Source organism: Nilaparvata lugens, chromosome 1, assembly GCF_014356525.2.
Source record: "Nilaparvata lugens isolate BPH chromosome 1, ASM1435652v1, whole genome shotgun sequence".
Lineage (NCBI taxonomy): Eukaryota > Metazoa > Arthropoda > Insecta > Hemiptera > Delphacidae > Nilaparvata > Nilaparvata lugens.
The window spans coordinates 78,462,735-78,479,966 of record NC_052504.1 but is presented as its reverse complement, the minus strand read 5'-3'; the positions used below and the strand labels follow the sequence as shown (position 1 = coordinate 78,479,966).

The window sequence follows — 17,232 nt, the reverse complement described above, 5'->3', positions numbered from 1 at the left end:
AACTCATTTGGTTCTACTTTTACTTTTGGTTCAACTTATTTTTCCGTTCAACCACATTTCTCATCACTTTAATAATACAAAACTGGAAAATTCCGTATCTCTTTAATAAGTTTTTTACTCTCTACGTTAAACGAGCCCGCACCGTCAAAAAGTAAACTGAACTAGTCAGTGACGGCTCGGGCAACAAACACGGTGACGGTGCTGATGCGGTGCGGTAGTATGTGTCCCTACACGTTTGAAAGCATTTGTTTTCTCACTCGCCGTAGTACGTCCGACACTCGGCCGTACGTCGGTGCGGTTATGTGTGTCCCGACCATTAATAAGTGATATTTTTGAAAACAACCCAGTGTTTTCATTATGTATAGATATCAGAGCATCTCACCAGCAACAGTATTAAGTTTTATTTGTTAAATTTGAGGTTGTTGGGTTGTTGCTACAGTTTGTTAGTCAAAAACTACAGATCAATAGCAGAATTTGAAAATCTTTGTAGAATACTAGTATAAGTCACTATAGTGAGACATTTACTTCAAACTTTCTGCACACCTCATAAGTAATTTCGACTTGAGCATTCAGCCAGTGCTGACCACATTAAGTGAATCACACTGCACAACACAGTTTAGAATAGAATACGTTAATAAAAATAATAATATTGACCAAAAATAATTTTTTACACTTGAGTATTGAGTAAAAGCACTTGCAAAAGTAAAAATACTTTATTTAGTCACAAGTAATACATTCAATGACTTATTGATATTTTACAATACATTTAGAAAATTTGTACAATATAAAATAGAATTAACAAACAGAAACTTTTAAACATTTGAAATAGTTTATCATTCCATTACGTCTGATGTAATTAGACGAATAGATTTAATTATTTGCAATAAATAATGAAATGAATTACATTATAAGTATTTTAGGTATTGAGAATGTTTCAATCAGACAGAGCCATCCGTGTGTCAAAGTTAAGAAATGCATTTCACTAGACCACAAAGGAATGTTATAAATTATAGGAGAGAACAAACATTTTAATTGGTTGAAATGCTAGGAAAATCATAATCAACATATTTGAGTACATGTTTATTAATACCCCTGTTGAATCTATTTTTGTTTGCCAAGGTTCAAGGTTTTTGTAAATAGTTAGTTATTGCACCCAAGTCTAGAAGTTTCTGTAAATGTTTAAATAAGATTTGGGGGAAAACAAAGTTACAATAAATAACATATAAGAGAGCAATGAATAATTAATAAATAATATAATTTGTACGGTATATGTTCACAGCACCATTATTAAAACAACCCTCGAAAAGTTCAGTTAGTTATTTATCACTTAACTCAGCAATAATTTACATATTAAATTTAATGTATTACAGATTCACAGTTTTAAATAGTCTACAAAATTCGAAGATCCATTTGTAACATTCTCAGTCCAAAATGTTCAGTTTGCTTTGATTGATACTTGGCACACTTTTGATGAAATTCAAGTTTGTCACATAATATAAAAATAAAATTATCACATAATTTATACTAACTTACAGGTTTTGCTAATAACTCATTTTATGGAACAAATTTTGAAGATTTCAAGCATTTCAGTTGTGTGGGTGATATGACAAGAACGTAAATTTTTGTAATTATTAATACACTGTACTTCCAAAGTATCTCACAATATTCAGTAACATATTACATTGGCATATTTTAAAATCTTTTTACGAAATAAAAACTTTAAATTTCGAGAACGAAAGTTTCAAATCGAAACCTCGACGGTGAATATAATTTTACAGGAATTCATATTGACGAGTATTTTACACGGAAGTAATCTACAATTACACTCAAATTGCCTAATTTTTTAAAATTGAGAAACTAGAAGTATCGCAATGTGTTATATTGGGAAAATATTTTAATACACTAGTTAAAAATGATGTTTTTTTAATAACCAAAATATAACTATGTAAGTTCCACAGATCGGCTGGGTTTCAATTTGTCTTGTCTATAAAATTGGATAAACATACCCTAGAAGGTTCTGTCTTAATTGTTTAAAAGGTAAAAGGAAAGATTATGTTTCCTTTTGAATGGTAATAAGTTTATATTATTCGAAATGTTTTGATAATTTTAGATAGTAAACACAAATAACGAAAAGTTGAAATACTGGACAATTTGGAATACAGGACTTTATGAATGTTACACATAACTGTGCGATATTAGTGTTTCTTACTGAGTGTATTGTACCGTTTTTAAAACATCATAGTAGTAAACAGACTTGGCTTAAGTACTGTCATTTTCATTAACTATTAACAAATTTGTACTTCAAATGAACATAAATATATCTTTTGTACTCCTTTTAATTTTACAATTTTCTGACTGATTTACAAATAAATTTTCACGTGTAAAAGCTGGCGCTGGCAACTTAGCTTCTTTCTTCTTTTCGGTTAGCCTAAAAGCCAATAGCCTGTTGGCCACTTTTAAATTATAGGTACCAAGGTGAAAACGAAAAAAGTTGGATTAGTACAAAGTAGGACTGTTTTAGAACCACGATTCTTTTCTAATAATTTTATTACATCATATTTTGGAAGTTCTAGGAAAAGGAACGTAGAAGAGGATTAAATGTATGAAATATTACACATTATATTATAAAATTATGGACGCATTTGGTATTTCATTGAGCGATCTAAAAGATACCTGTTATAAAACAATGACATTGCATATTATTTATTAAACTGACCTTTTTGTAAATATTTTGATAGTTAATGTATTAAATCTCACTCACTCTCGTTAACGCACCTGCATTCATAGAGATAATTGATTAATTATGATTGTATAGTATTGTAATTAAATGGTATTTAAATTGTCAGAAGAAATTAAGAGCGTGGGCAGCTATTAGGCCTACCACTTATTTTGATAATGCAGAAATTAAGATGGTGTTTTCTCCATCGTCATAAAGATACAGCACCTTTAAAAATAGTAATCCTGCCAAGAAAAACAATTAATACTTCAAACTTTCGATAGGTACTTTCCAAAATATTGATTCACCCTTCACTCTAGATACCAAAAGATTGGACACATTTTTTGGTGAGCCACTTTCAACTAAGTGGTGCCAAGGTCAATGTTTGATTAGTATAACATGAAATTAGTTTAAATATGACTTATGTCTGGATAACAGGAATATTTTATTGTGATTGCAATAACTTTTGTTTTAGGATATATTCAAAATGTAAATACAATTAATAAGACTATTAATCCAACTAAAAACTCAGAAACTATTTTTATAGCAAATATAAATTTTCATCATTGAGAATAATTAAAAAATGACAGGATGATATGATTTTGACACGATGCCAATAAAATGACGAAAAGATCTCCCAAGAAAAAACCTTGGAAAACAATTCAGTGGTTTGCACCATGCACAGTTTTACTAACCACTTTTAGAAGTAGGCTACTCTGTGTGATATGGAAGAACACAAATTTACTACATTATATTTTTCATAGCAAGCATGCAATTTTATCGCATTAAATTCATATTTCAATGAAGCATAATCAGTTTTGCATTTCCAAAAATAGATTTGAGTTTCCCTACTATGACGCATTATGAAAACTATGAAGCTGAATTTTTTATTGAAAAGGCACTCAATAGAACAAAGTATGATTGGACGCAAGATTTGATGAGATATTAAGAAAACGCCTTTATTGTTGGTAGTATAAAATGAAAAGGTAGGATCTCAAGAAAAGTTCATAAGTTTTTATCATTATAAAAAATATTAAGTTTGATTAACTTGTTCAGATTGAAAGGGAGTTTTTTTATTGGCTCCTACACAATTTACAAAGCTTTACAATTTGAAAAATAATGACTATACCTCACCACCATCAAGTCAGCTACACATGAAACCAGTATAAACAGATTAGATGTATCATGCAAAATATTTACAAAATGAAGGTGACAAAGAGTATTTAGTTTATAATAACGTTGGAATATGCAGACGATTAAAATACAATACATAAAAAAATTATATACCTAATCTTAGACCTGCTATCATTGTCAAATCGTTATAAATAAACATCTAAAATATTTTTGAACCATTATAAATGCAAAAATTAATAAAAACATGAGCAATTAAATAACCAATTAGAGATCATCATCCCCAATTCCTTCGAATGCGTCGTTTTCCATGAGAGGTTGAACCCTGTTTACTGTTTGCTTCAAATTGATTGCTGATAATTTGTCCGATAATTTCCTTATAGAAAGCGTCGGCTCACTGTTTCTGACTGGTGATTTCGGGGTTGAATCCTGAAAATATTCAAACATCAGTGATTAGAGATGAGTTTTTACATCAGGTAGATACATATTGATTACAAAAATTTGTTAAAAAATTTCGTAGCGATCTATTTTCCGTTTTAACCACAGATTCAAGAGTTTTACCATTCATGCGAATATTTTTTCTTCGCTGAGGATTATGCCCACATGAGCTCAGAGCTTGTGCGTGAGTAATGAGACGGATGATAATGAGAGATGAGTGGATCTACAGCTTTAGGTGGGTTCCGAACCACAGAGAAGCGAATTTCAAACTCATGGTATTTGAGGAGTTCAGCCCTTAAAACGGGAGTAGCAGGCGCATGGAGCTCAACTCATCTTATCGATGGTTTATCAGCGCGACCACAAAACCATCGCTGCCCCGTAATGGTACAGTATAGTTGAACATGTATGAATTTTTCAATAGCAATAATAAATTCCAGAATTTTACGATTATTTGTAAACGGTTAACTTACTGGATGTCCATCAGAAAGACTTGAACTGGACTGACTCAAGCTCAAGCTAATTCGTTGACTGCTGCCATCTCGCTTCATGTAATTGAATGCTTCACCTTCGAATCTAGCATCTTCGTTGCGCTGAAACAACAAATGAATCTTAAAAACAATATAAGTTATCAAGTAACCTATTTATTTTATTGAAAACCGATTTTTCGAGAAATAAATTGATAACAATGCGACGCACACTTATGAACACACTTTTGTTGGGCCACACCAGTCGTAGGGTGTGGCCTGTCTATCTTATGGGTTCAGTTTACCTCAGAACAGACAAAACTTCAGCCAGAAATACAAAAAATGTCAGCTGTTGTAAGTACAGTTAAGAATGAAAATTAAACCGGTCTAATACGAAGAGTGACCAGTCATATCCTAACTACTGGTTGCGTGAGAGTTAAACTCACTACGCGTCGTTCCCATGGAGCGTACTCCACGAATGCATGGTTCACGTCTCATTGGAACATGGCTTTATACTATTTCTATGTATCCCGTTTACAAGAAAAAAATTGTTTCTTTTCAACTTATTATTTTCTCATAAATGAATAATAAATACATCTTGGGTATCTTGTTGGGTATTAATGTACCTGATTGAACTTCATGCCAGTTTTCTTGAGTAGAAGCTCGTCAACAATGGACTGCAAGCACACAGATATGAGTATTGCCTGGTTACTGGTTATGGTGATCCACTGCAGCTTGTCTCTCGCCATCAGATATTCGAATCCCAATTCTAGAACTTGTTCCTTACGCTGTCCGTCCTCTATTCTCTCCTGCAATTTTAAATAAATGTGGATTCAAATAAGTTTGATGAGAAGGATATAAAACTATTTAGGTAGAATATAATAATAATAATAATAATAATAATAATAATAATAATAATAATAATAATAATATTGTTATAAGTGAAATATATAGACTATTCATTTATTGATATTTTACTTGTTTTGGTCTCGGGCTAGTACAACTGCGGATTAAAACAATTTTAATACCTCCTGGAACTGGCAAGAGCTACGGTATTATTGAAAATACTTCGGTTCCTAATCATTTGACTCCTATATTAATTTTATTTCCAAAAAAAATTTCATCTACTTCTCAATCACAATATAACTATCTAAAAAATGACAGAATGAAAGTCAAGTGATATCATCATCATCATCATTTCTCTTCAAAAATGGACAGTTTTCTTGCTTGCTTGAAGTTACCCTATGTTATTGGTAATCTATATAAATAAAAACCGAGCCGCAAATTCTGACGTTCAATAACTTTTTCATGTGTGCACCGAATTTGATGATTTTTTTTAGTTGTGTTCATTATGTTCTGGACCAGGTTTATGGCCTATCAAATTTATAATCCGACTTCAGGACTCTTTCCTACCGTCCTTCAAATTTTACATGTAATCCTTATGGAAGAAGATTTGTGAGCTTGCCACACACAGAAATAAAAATCAGCTGTTATAAACATTGCGTCATACAACAGCCGTCGGTAGATAGTAGACAAGAGTGTCTGCTGCTCTATAACCGCCCATGTATTTTATTCTAAACGCCCTGATTAAAAACAAAATGACTGTGCTGTGTGTAACCATCCAGCAATGCGGCCTCAGGTTAAAGACTTACATGCTCTAAATACATTGCTTTGTTCGAATAATTGTACTGTCTTCGGTGTTCAGGATTAATTGATTTTTAGTAAATTATTTATTTTTGTTCGAAAATTATCTATATAAATAAAATGCCGCATCGCGCCTCCTCAGGTGTGCATCCAGCTAAAGTTTGTCATATGAGATGCATTAAACTATTTGGCGGCACGAAGTTCTCCGGGCCAGCTAGTATTGTAATAGTATTGGTTCATAATTTTGAAGTACGGCATCTTGATTTTCTATTTCCAACGAGAGTTGCTTTTTTTAATAGTTCGTAATTTAGTATAATGGTCCCATACACCACTATGGCTATGATAATAATATTACTGATACAATAATACAATTGCATTTGAAGTTAAGCATTAATTTATGAATACATTATTAATTAGTAATTTTAAAAAAATCAAGAAGAATTTCCGGTTGATGGCCAATCTGTATCTGTGAATGCATTGAATGAGAAAAATGAAATGAACTTTTTTTAATTTGTGGTGTTATATCTTGTATGTCATTTGTACGAAACATTGGATTCCCCACCGTTATCTCTGTAATTTGATACACCACTCATTCCATGATAGTCTAGTTTTCCTCATTTAGTACAGAACACTAAACTGATAAACAAAGTATCAGCATTCTCAAAATATATTCGAACGATTCAATAATAATTATTGGCGATTGAATTCATAGCATTGTGATCAAATAGGTTGCAACAATTTCTTAGAAGCTCAACAAATTATCAAATCGGTTCATAAACGATTTATATCAGAACATATTACATAAAATAGACAAAATTATATTCAGTTAAAAAAGGGAATTTATAAAGCATTGCAGAAATCACAAAACTTTAAAGTTATCAGAAAAAGTATAAAAATATAACACAAGATAGCAATTAATGTTTGCATACTAAAGCAAAAGAATTTCAAATACGGGATTGTTAATAAAACATTTTCTATCTTTTATATAATTTGAATAATTTCAATCATTACTTGATGAAGGAGAGAGAAAGATAGTGTGACTTTGGGAATATACTTCGAATGCCAATGAAGAATTAATAAATTCTAAATATTTTATTAGGAGGATAATAATAGAAACAAACACTGACATTGTGCGTTGTGATACGCCAGCACCTCATACGAGTTACTTTGAAGCAGCCTTCTTTGATTTCTCCATTGTCCAATGTGACCCGCAAATTGAGTTCTCTGTAGCCAGCACTGACGATCACAGCTGCACCAGGATACGGATAATCGCAGGTACACGGTTGGAACTGTACGTAGCCGTAGTATTTTAGTGTTCTTGCAACATCCAAATACTGTAAAAATACAACAGGTAAGTTATTAAAGTATTGGGAATTTATGAAAATAGAATACAGTAGAGCAACGATTATCCAAACTAATTGATGCATTACAGTATCCGGATAGCCATTGTCCGGATAGTCGTTGCTCTACTGTATATTATAGTGTTATTTTGAACATTAACAGCTTAAGCTGGGTTCACACTATGTAGCAGAGCTACATGCTATGTAGCTACAAGTTCAAAACGTGGCACTGGAGATCTGCTATATAGCCTGGCTATAAAGCAGTTTTAAGCCTATTTTCTCAGCTATATAGCAGAAAATGAGCTAACCAAAATTTTCGGTAAACATCAAAAAGAATCTGAGATATATGTAGCTCTGCTACATATCAATTTTTGTTTGTAGCAGAGCTAGATGTAGCTGCTCTGTCCTTGAAGGAAGGATGCAGCAGCTGTTTACTGCTGTTTGCAGCTGTTTAGTGCTGTTTGCTAGCTGGGAACTGAGCAGCGAATACCGGTTTATCCCAAACTATATGTAGCTCTGCTACAAGTAATGGCATCAAAGTTGATTATAGCAGAGCTACATCTAGCAGAGCTACATATAGCTCTGCTACATAAAATTAGCGTTAAATCTACTTCTAGCAGATTTAAACTTTATACTGTATAGCTCTGCAATATAGTAGAGCTATATAGCTCTCCAGCTACATAGTGTAAACGTAGCTTTCGCTATAGCTAATGAATTGACCGTGTTGAATAATTTCTACTCATGACTGAATTATTGGATATTCTAATTGTATTAGATTCTTGGAAAACACGAAAAATGTGTCCAAGGGAAAGAAAAGAGGCCTTGAAATCAAAATTCGGGAATGAAATAGTAAGGACTAAGCCTGTTTTTCATTACCAATCATTGAATGTGTGTATCTAATTAATGGGTGAATAAATAAATTACCACTTCCATTAGAAGTTTGAGAGGTTTACAGGTAGGGGAGACTTTCAAGCCCTGACTCCGCCTGATATCGAATATTTTCATTTAATTCCATTTCATTGCCCAAGGAAAATCTCGGAAATTATGTAGACATCATCCTCGGCAAATAGAATACATAATAAATACATTTGACCCCAAATTCAAAATGTCTGGTATTTTCGGGGTGGAAAAATTAAGTATGGCATTATTGTTGTTGAAATGACCTGTTTCTTTGCTCCAGTAGCTTGAAGAGTGGCAAGGTGCGAGCTGGTATCTTTACTGCAGACAATCCAACCTCTCTCCACATCAGAAACAGTCTGAGTATAGAGAAGATTCAAACCCACTTTGTCAGTCATTATCTCCACATCGTAGCCAGGATCCCAATAGCTAAAACAATACAGCTTCATCAAAATTAATTCTCTTCAACAGTCAACAGTTCATAAACTTCAAGATGATGACCGAATTGATGAAAAAATGCTTTCTAATTGTACCAATTTCTAACTCAAATCTCAGAGATGATGAATTTATGAAAAATATTGACAGAAATTTACTCCTATTGTTACTCCATAGAAAAAGTCGATAAATGTAAATTTTTGGCAACAGAAAACACCATTATTATGATGGCACAAAAACAGTCACATACGAAAATACATTGGCTACATCTATTACATTGATTAATCTAAGTAAAATAAAGGCAGTCATTCTATTCTACCTACTACATTTATACAGTCGTCGAGCTCGGCATGTTCATTTTAGTTTATTTTTCTTCGAAATACAAATTCTTAATTTATGCTGATTTTGAATGAAAACGTCTCCGCATGTGAGAGATATGAACTTTAGCCTGGCTGGAGGCTGATTATCACATCGTTTGGAACAAATTATGAGGCCAACACATTTTTAGCCAATAATATAAAATTCAATATTTTCGCCTATGCGGCCAATCTGTAAGTGTGGAGGCATCTTAAATCATATTAAATTTGTATGAAAAACAATTGTTTTCTGGCTATTGTAAGTGAGCCTACAGAGGAATAAACTCATTCAACTTCAGCCTTTAGAATAGGGATATGAATAGCAGACTAACCTTTTCCGCAGGAAGATTCTATGGTTGCCCTGAAGAGACTTCTTTGATATGTAAGGAGATTCGAAATTTTGCAACTTTCTTGTAACTGAAAAGTAAAAGAAGAAATTGATGAAAATTTTTTGTCAAAAACTTGACAAAAAAATTATTGTAACATAAAAATATTTCTTTAAAACCAAGTTTTCCGTAGAAAACAGCCAAACGAGAGGATAATGATGATAAAAAATTTGCATTAAATTCTCATTTAATAACTGGTTTTATTATTATCAATTACTCCATTGATAAGGTAAGCTACCCAACTGTTTTAATGTTAAAAAAAGAATACGATTTCAATACGTTTCAACGTTTTTGATTTATAGTTTATATTCAATACGTTAGATCTTTGCTCAACTCAACTTCATTATAAACAAAAAATTCTCAAAAACATGCCTCTTCAAATACTAGCCGGGACCGCCAGTTTAACGTACCCATCCAATAGCACGGGAGTGACCTGGCTAGACCATGGTTACATCTGGGTTCGAACCCGGAATAAGTTGATATTGTTTTAGATTCAATATTTTGATTAGGATTTATACTGTTTTATTCGGAATTTCATCAGATATCGATTGCTATCACATATTATTTGATGCCTACTGTGATCGAACTCCCCAAAAATAGTATTTTCTCAAAAATAAAATCAATTACGTTATTCCTAATAAATTTAAATTTAATTGATAAAGCCAATAATAGAAAGAGGTGATACTCTACTTAATACTTACTTATGATATCGCCATCATCTTCACGGCTTATAAGGAACAAAGAGAAATAGAACATATAATTGGTGGGTAATCCGATATGGCAGCAAACTTTCTGAAAATCGAAACAAATTCATTCATTTACACTGTTCTAGAGATTGTAGAAAGATTGATTAACATTAACAGACATCATGATACCATAAAATAGAAAATATCACGTAATTTCAAGGGATCAAGGTAGCTTAACCACACTCTATTGATGAATATTTTGCACAAATAATACTAAAATGCTGAAATAGCTTATTTGTTTTTTCAATTACAAAGTTTTAGGAAATTTAATTGAACTTACAAGCCAATTTCCTAAAAATAATCAAGTTGATAAAATTATTTTCTTTAAAAACTACAAAATAGATCTAATCTCAAAAAAGAATAAATTCCATATGAATTGCGATGAACAAATCAGAATTAGGAACGTTGAACAAATAATAGCATATCATTAGGTGCAGATAACTGTTGGAAATGAAGTACACTTATTTACTACATTTAATATCAAATTAGCCACTTAATTTTATTCTATTGTTAGGAATATTTACAGAGCATTTTGTTTGCTTTGTAGTTTGCCAAGTCATTACAACTATCGAGCAAATGAACAAAATATTATTTAAATGATTTACTGGCATTCATAATATATAGTGAGGTCCACGTTATTATGACAGTATTTGATTAACATTGGTGTTGCTATCGTTATCTATCATTCGACAAAGCAGATGGCGCTATCCCTTTCTACAACGAAGTTGCTAGATCGTTTCCAACAATTTAGAATTGTAAACATAGTTAATCTCAATTATGAAAATTAATTATTAAATAATGCAACGCTGTTCTCCTATCTTTCTCCACTGATATTATAACGTGGACCTCACTATAACAAGTTTCGAATACATTGGAATAACAGTGATAATGATTGATGGGTTACCTCTAAAATTTGATCAGTCCGTTCATTAGTATTGGCGTCGATGGTTATTTTATATCCATTCATTAGGAAGACGTCGAGTGATACTTGTTGGCACTTGTCATGGAACGATTCTTGTTGAGCGGAGAACAGAAACCCGTTGAAAATTTCTGTATTCATCAGATGAGGCGTTTGACCCACTGAAAAACGGTTTATAAAATTAAAATTACAAATTTATTTATAAAATTCAAAATTTATATAAAGAAAGTGTTGCGGGTTCCCATAAGGGAATAGCAGTTGGATCTCTAATGAAATATATCAGTATGGTACTGTATTAAAGGCACCGACACAACTAATATAACTAGCTTATATATAAAGCCAAAAAGTTGTAATATTAACAGAGTTTATTCCACAGTATTCAACAAATTCATAATTCAAATCTTCGTAATCCGGTCTCCCATCCTCATTTGTGGCCTGTATAATGAATGGAGCGTTCAACTAGGCGATTCTTGCTTAATTTTTTCTACAAATGTGTTGTGTATGAACTGACAATGACTTAAGAGAAGACACCAACAAGTAAGTAAGTAACAAGTAACTCATAGTTACATTAAAACGCTTTCTTGCCTAGAGTACTTTTTTATCAAAATCGTGAAGAAATTATTCTATTTTTATTGTGATAATAGAATAAATTGAATTGTGATGGTATAATTTATTGTTATTTTCGAGGTTGAGCGATAGAGAGGACTTGAAAGTCCTAACTCCGCCTGATAAAGATTTCATAATAAATTAGATTTATAACTATCATCATTTTTCAAGAATTTACTTCTCACGGTAGTTGAAAAGCATACAAGTTCAACTTACCTGACTGAATGTACTTTTCCAGATAAGCTCGTCGCTCTTCCAACTGACTTGAGGAGAGTGGAAGGAACTTTTTTGGCGGGAATTCAGGTACATTGTTAGCGCCATGTATTTTCTTCAACTGTTCATTCAGATTGTGCAATTGTTTGTATCTCACCGTGCAGTGGTAGATCCCATTGATATGTATATTATATCCCTGAAGAAAACAAAACGCAATACAACAAAGTAGTATTAGCCTACAACAAAGTGAGAGCAATCAAAACCAACAATACACTAATGTCAGTACGGTGTATTTGTCGTCCTGTGAACAATGATTTTTTAACTACCCCCCCCCCCCGATCAGTATCTCTTTCTCATTCTGTGTATTCACTCTCCTTTAGAATGGTGGTGGATCTTTACCAGCAATGGAATGAATTTTGTTGACAGATGTGGACCTCAAACAACCTGTTACAATCAGCCCGAATGACTCAAGCTTACTTCCCTTGCATGTCCCGTACTGGAGCACAATATTCTCCTGCAGTGCCAGGGTTCTCAAGACCGTTGAGTGAGCCACCCCGAATAATCCTGTGAGTTTTCGATGGATGTTGTTCCTAGTAACTATTTTGCCCTTCAAACTTGTATAGTGACACTTGAATCTGAGAGTCCAATCAAGTTTGACTCCTAGCTACTTTGGACAGTCTGCACGCTCAAGAGTTGTGCCCTACCATTGGATGTTCAGTTTCCTCCTTGCCTCCCCATTTCTAAGGTGAAACGCACTCAAGTCTTTTGAGGATTTGTCTTCAACATTTTTTTAAAGTAAGCTGATAATTGTCTAGAGAACCAACTTTCAATTGTTTTTTAATATGAAAAAATATCATGACCTGTATCATCAACACATAAATGGAGCTCCGAGTAAATTAGATGGTCATTGGTGTAGATATTGTACAGCAATGGAAAGAGTACAATACCTTGAGGTAAACTAATTTTCTGCATTCTCCACAAACTCTTCTTACCTATTAGAGTTACATAAAATATTTTCTTCTAAATGATTGTTTAAATGGTTCTTGTTAGACGATAGTCTTAAGTAAGATTGTAGAGCTTAGACAACACTCTTTTATGATTAAGGGTAACCGTCCACTGGAATCGTATTCAACCGATCCGTTCGGCCGGTGGATCGGTCGAATCTGCCGGCCGTCAACTCGGCCGTCCATTGGAACAGTTTTCGTCAGTCAAGTTCAGTAGTTGGCTGGTTGCCAGAAAGTGAAGTGGCAAGCTAGTTAGTATAGGGAAACTGATTCATCTTTGTGTGTTTACTTACAAAGTCTGTAAATTGCATCCATCAAATGGATTTCGATGAGATTATGCTACTTGAAAGTACCTACTAATCATCAATTATAACACAATTATTTCTACTTTCTAATTCTACACTAGTAGAATTTTCTACATTTTTCCACTTGAATTCAGTTTTTTTCTCTTAGTTTTTTTGTTAGTAACAAAATAGATGAACTCATGATTTTCCTAACACATTAAAATAACTGTTTAAATTCACAGATATTCATTCATTTACATAATACAAAATGATATTGATATTTATGATATGTATGATATTTATATAATCATACAAAAAACATTATTTAATATTTATCTATTGACTGAATATCAATAAAGTAGAAGTATTTTATCTTAAAAACTTGAAATGATATTGTTTGATGACTATGACTTTGGAGGGTTTATTGTTTTTGAAGGGACGGATTCAAGGATCCAAAGGTTCAAAGAACCCCACACGTCAACCGAAGCTTATTGTGTTCCCAAGTAGTATGTTAGTTAGGCAAACCAATACATATGTCCTTTACAAGAACAAGGAGTTTTTCCCTATACTAACATTCCATTCATCACCTGGTTTCAATCCTTGTCGCAATCCAGTGTGATATGCTTGGCAGTCTCTTCAGACTGATTAGTTCTCGTGACCTACGTGAGTTCCACTCCTGGCCTTCTTTGTAGGTCCTTCCGCTGAGGAAGGGGCGGCCAAGTTGCCTCTAGGGCGCCCGGCCACCCTTGACTCAGCCTCTTGACCCACATTTGTGCCTGGTTTTTCAACCATCACTGGTCTCTTGAGTTTTTTCTTTTCGCCCCTCCGAAACTCTGCAGGGTCTAAAGCCTCACCTCTCCCGAGAAGTTTTGCTTGAATGGCCGCCCTTCTTTGAGCAGTGGTGAGTTTTGGCCTCTCCACTCACAAACTCGTGACCTACGTGAGTTCTACTCCTGGCCTTTTTGTAGGTCCTTCCGCTGAGAGAGGGGACGCCAAACTGCCTCTAGGGCGTCTGGCCACCCTCGACTCAGCCTCTTGACCCAAATTTGTGCCTACGATGATCGACTCAAAGCTCCCCCAACCCACATGGGGCTTGGAGGGTTATTTGAGGATGAACACTATGACACAACTATTATAGAGTATGATAATGTGTTGAATTTTCAGCCGTCATTAAAATAAAATAATGCTTGTAAAACGTCTTTATAAAACAGAACAACTTCAAAAAACAAACAAGACTGTGGAACAATTGTGGGTTAGGAGCTCTAGTTGTTGACTTAGCTCGACTAGTTAGTTCGTCCGGAAAATCCCATTCAATTCGGATCAAAAAATTGATCGGCCGGAGACGGCCGTATGAACCTGTTGCAATTGACGAACTTCATTCCTTTCTTTGTTGGGGGATCGTTCGGTCGAGTTCGGTAGCTTTCGGCCGAGGCTAGTTCGGACGAAAACAGTTCTTCTAGTGGACCACGTAACTGTGAGGTAGGCCGATGAAAGTTCAATGAAAGCTTTACCTGTCACAAGCTTATTTTCATAGTTAGATTCAATGCGCTAGGTGAGGTAGAGTACCTGAAAATGTCAGCGCTCACCTTTACTTGCCTTCGCTAAAATGTCTGTAGAGACAAGACGAGCAAAAGCGAGTGGCCAGCCGAGCATTCACAAATATATCAGATATATCCAATCCATACTTCCATCTGATATAATATCCCATCCATTGTTAACACTATTGTGTGCTAGGCAACAGTGTAACCTGGGCATACTACACGACCTTCCAGGCCTCAAACACGCATGCTCTGGAATCAGGTTTTTATCAACCACTGCGCCTATTCTTTCAAAGGCTTTGAAGAGATTACAAAAGAAGGTGGGAAAACAATTCAAGTTTTCAGAAGTCACAAGCAATATCTGAATTGGATTAGATAGATTGCATGTTTGACATACACAAAACAACTTTATCTTGTAATATTATTGACAATTCAATAATCCTTGAAAAAGTGAAGAGTGAGTAGAAATTATGAATGATATTAAACGTATATTTTACTATTTAGTTGCAAATTGCAACCATTAACTTAACTGATTATATATAAGGTTAAAACTTACCACATACGAAGAACCACTTTCTTCACTGATGTCCTGAGTATCAGGTATTGAGAAATGCATAATCAACAATACGTGACTACCTTCTATAAAATCTATTTATCAAAAGATAAATAATCTGATTAACGTTGTAAAACTAAATCCTTCATTCAAAGAGATTCGAGATAAAGAAAGAATCATATTGAAATAACACTTTCACATGTTTGATCATCCATTGAAATGTTGAAGATACTAATATTGAAATATTTAAGACTGCGCGCACATTGATGTGTAATAGGATAATCGGTTTGTCTACACTCTTAGCGCATTTGCAGTTAAAAATAATTGCTTCACCATTGTCTTTTGATACCACTTTCAACATAAACAGAGCAGCTGTTCCTTATCTGTCAAACTTGGAGCAATGAACTATGAACTTGAATGGGATCTTGGACTGTACTTGTGCTGCATGGCTCTGCTTCAGTACAGTCTGGAAAAATAATGATCCTTTATGTTTTTACAACCTATTCTGTGTTTTTACATCTGAATAAAATGAATATGAATAGTTATTTTTTGTTGTCATGAGAAGATAATCATGATCTGTTGGTTACCTCACGAAAAGGTGGGCCTCCTAATCCTAAGATCACAATAGAAATGTAAAATTCACAGTTTCTTCTGCTGTTATTGATGTATAGAATATTATTTAAAAAAAATGTTTTTTATCCGAGCAAATTCATCGTTGAATTTATTAATTGTATTATAAGTAACACAAGTTGGTACTTCTTTTCGGAACTTCGATATCAAGCATCGGTCTTCTATTATCGAGATCGAGCATCAATGTTTCTCTGTTTGGCAGTCGATATCCATTTTCATAAATGCAGCTGAAAAAATATCGATATTGATATTTTGATAAAATATACGATATTCAAAACTTTGGAAAATACTTCTATATCCATTAATTTAAGTAGTGAACTATAAAATATAAACAAAGGCATAAGGTATAACCAGTGGCGGATCTAGAATTTTATTTTGGGGGGGGCTGAACAGGGGAAAATTTTGTGAAAGGGCTTACATTTAATGAAGTTAATTGTTGAAGTTTTATGGAGTAAAAACGTGTGTTTCACAGTAAAAGTTTTCAGGATGTTTTGTTTATTTATTTAATAATGAAATACATTAAAGTTAATAAAAGGCAGATTAAAAATATGAAAAGGATTTAACGTTAACGGATATCATACAATTGAAGACGTAGTTGTGGAATTAGGTCATTCTTGCCAATGAATATACTTTACCAGCTTCAAACTAATTATATTTGTATAAAATTTACATTCTTACAAAAAAAAAATTTAGGCGTTTTGGGGGGGGCTTGAGCCCGAAAGCCCCCCCCCCCCCCCGTAGATCCGCCACTGGTATAACAATAATATAATTAATCTAGGAGCATCGCTTCTAAAGCAACAAAATTGATTGGTAAATTTGTCATGGAAGTATTATTTCAAAAATATCGACTCTCATTATCATGTTAGTATAATTTCGATAGCTATCAATAATGTCAAAATATCGATTTTTACTATCATCTATCACGTGTGCGT

The 17,232-nt window shown here is 33.5% G+C and overlaps 1 protein-coding gene across 1 annotated transcript; it reads right to left on the bottom strand.

The window, feature by feature from the left end:
- Positions 1-694: 694 nt before the first annotated feature.
- On the bottom strand, positions 695-16,098 carry LOC111059818 (sorting nexin-17). Its single transcript, XM_022347441.2, has 10 exons — positions 15,674-16,098; positions 12,295-12,487; positions 11,458-11,633; positions 10,509-10,599; positions 9,754-9,838; positions 8,897-9,059; positions 7,521-7,727; positions 5,376-5,558; positions 4,756-4,875; positions 695-4,276 (listed from the first exon to the last, which is right to left on the bottom strand). The coding sequence occupies exons 1-10, from the start codon at positions 15,731-15,733 to the stop codon at positions 4,115-4,117; spliced, it is 1,440 nt and encodes a 479-aa protein (XP_022203133.2). The 5' UTR covers positions 15,734-16,098; the 3' UTR covers positions 695-4,114.
- Between the last annotated feature and the right edge of the window lie 1,134 nt (positions 16,099-17,232).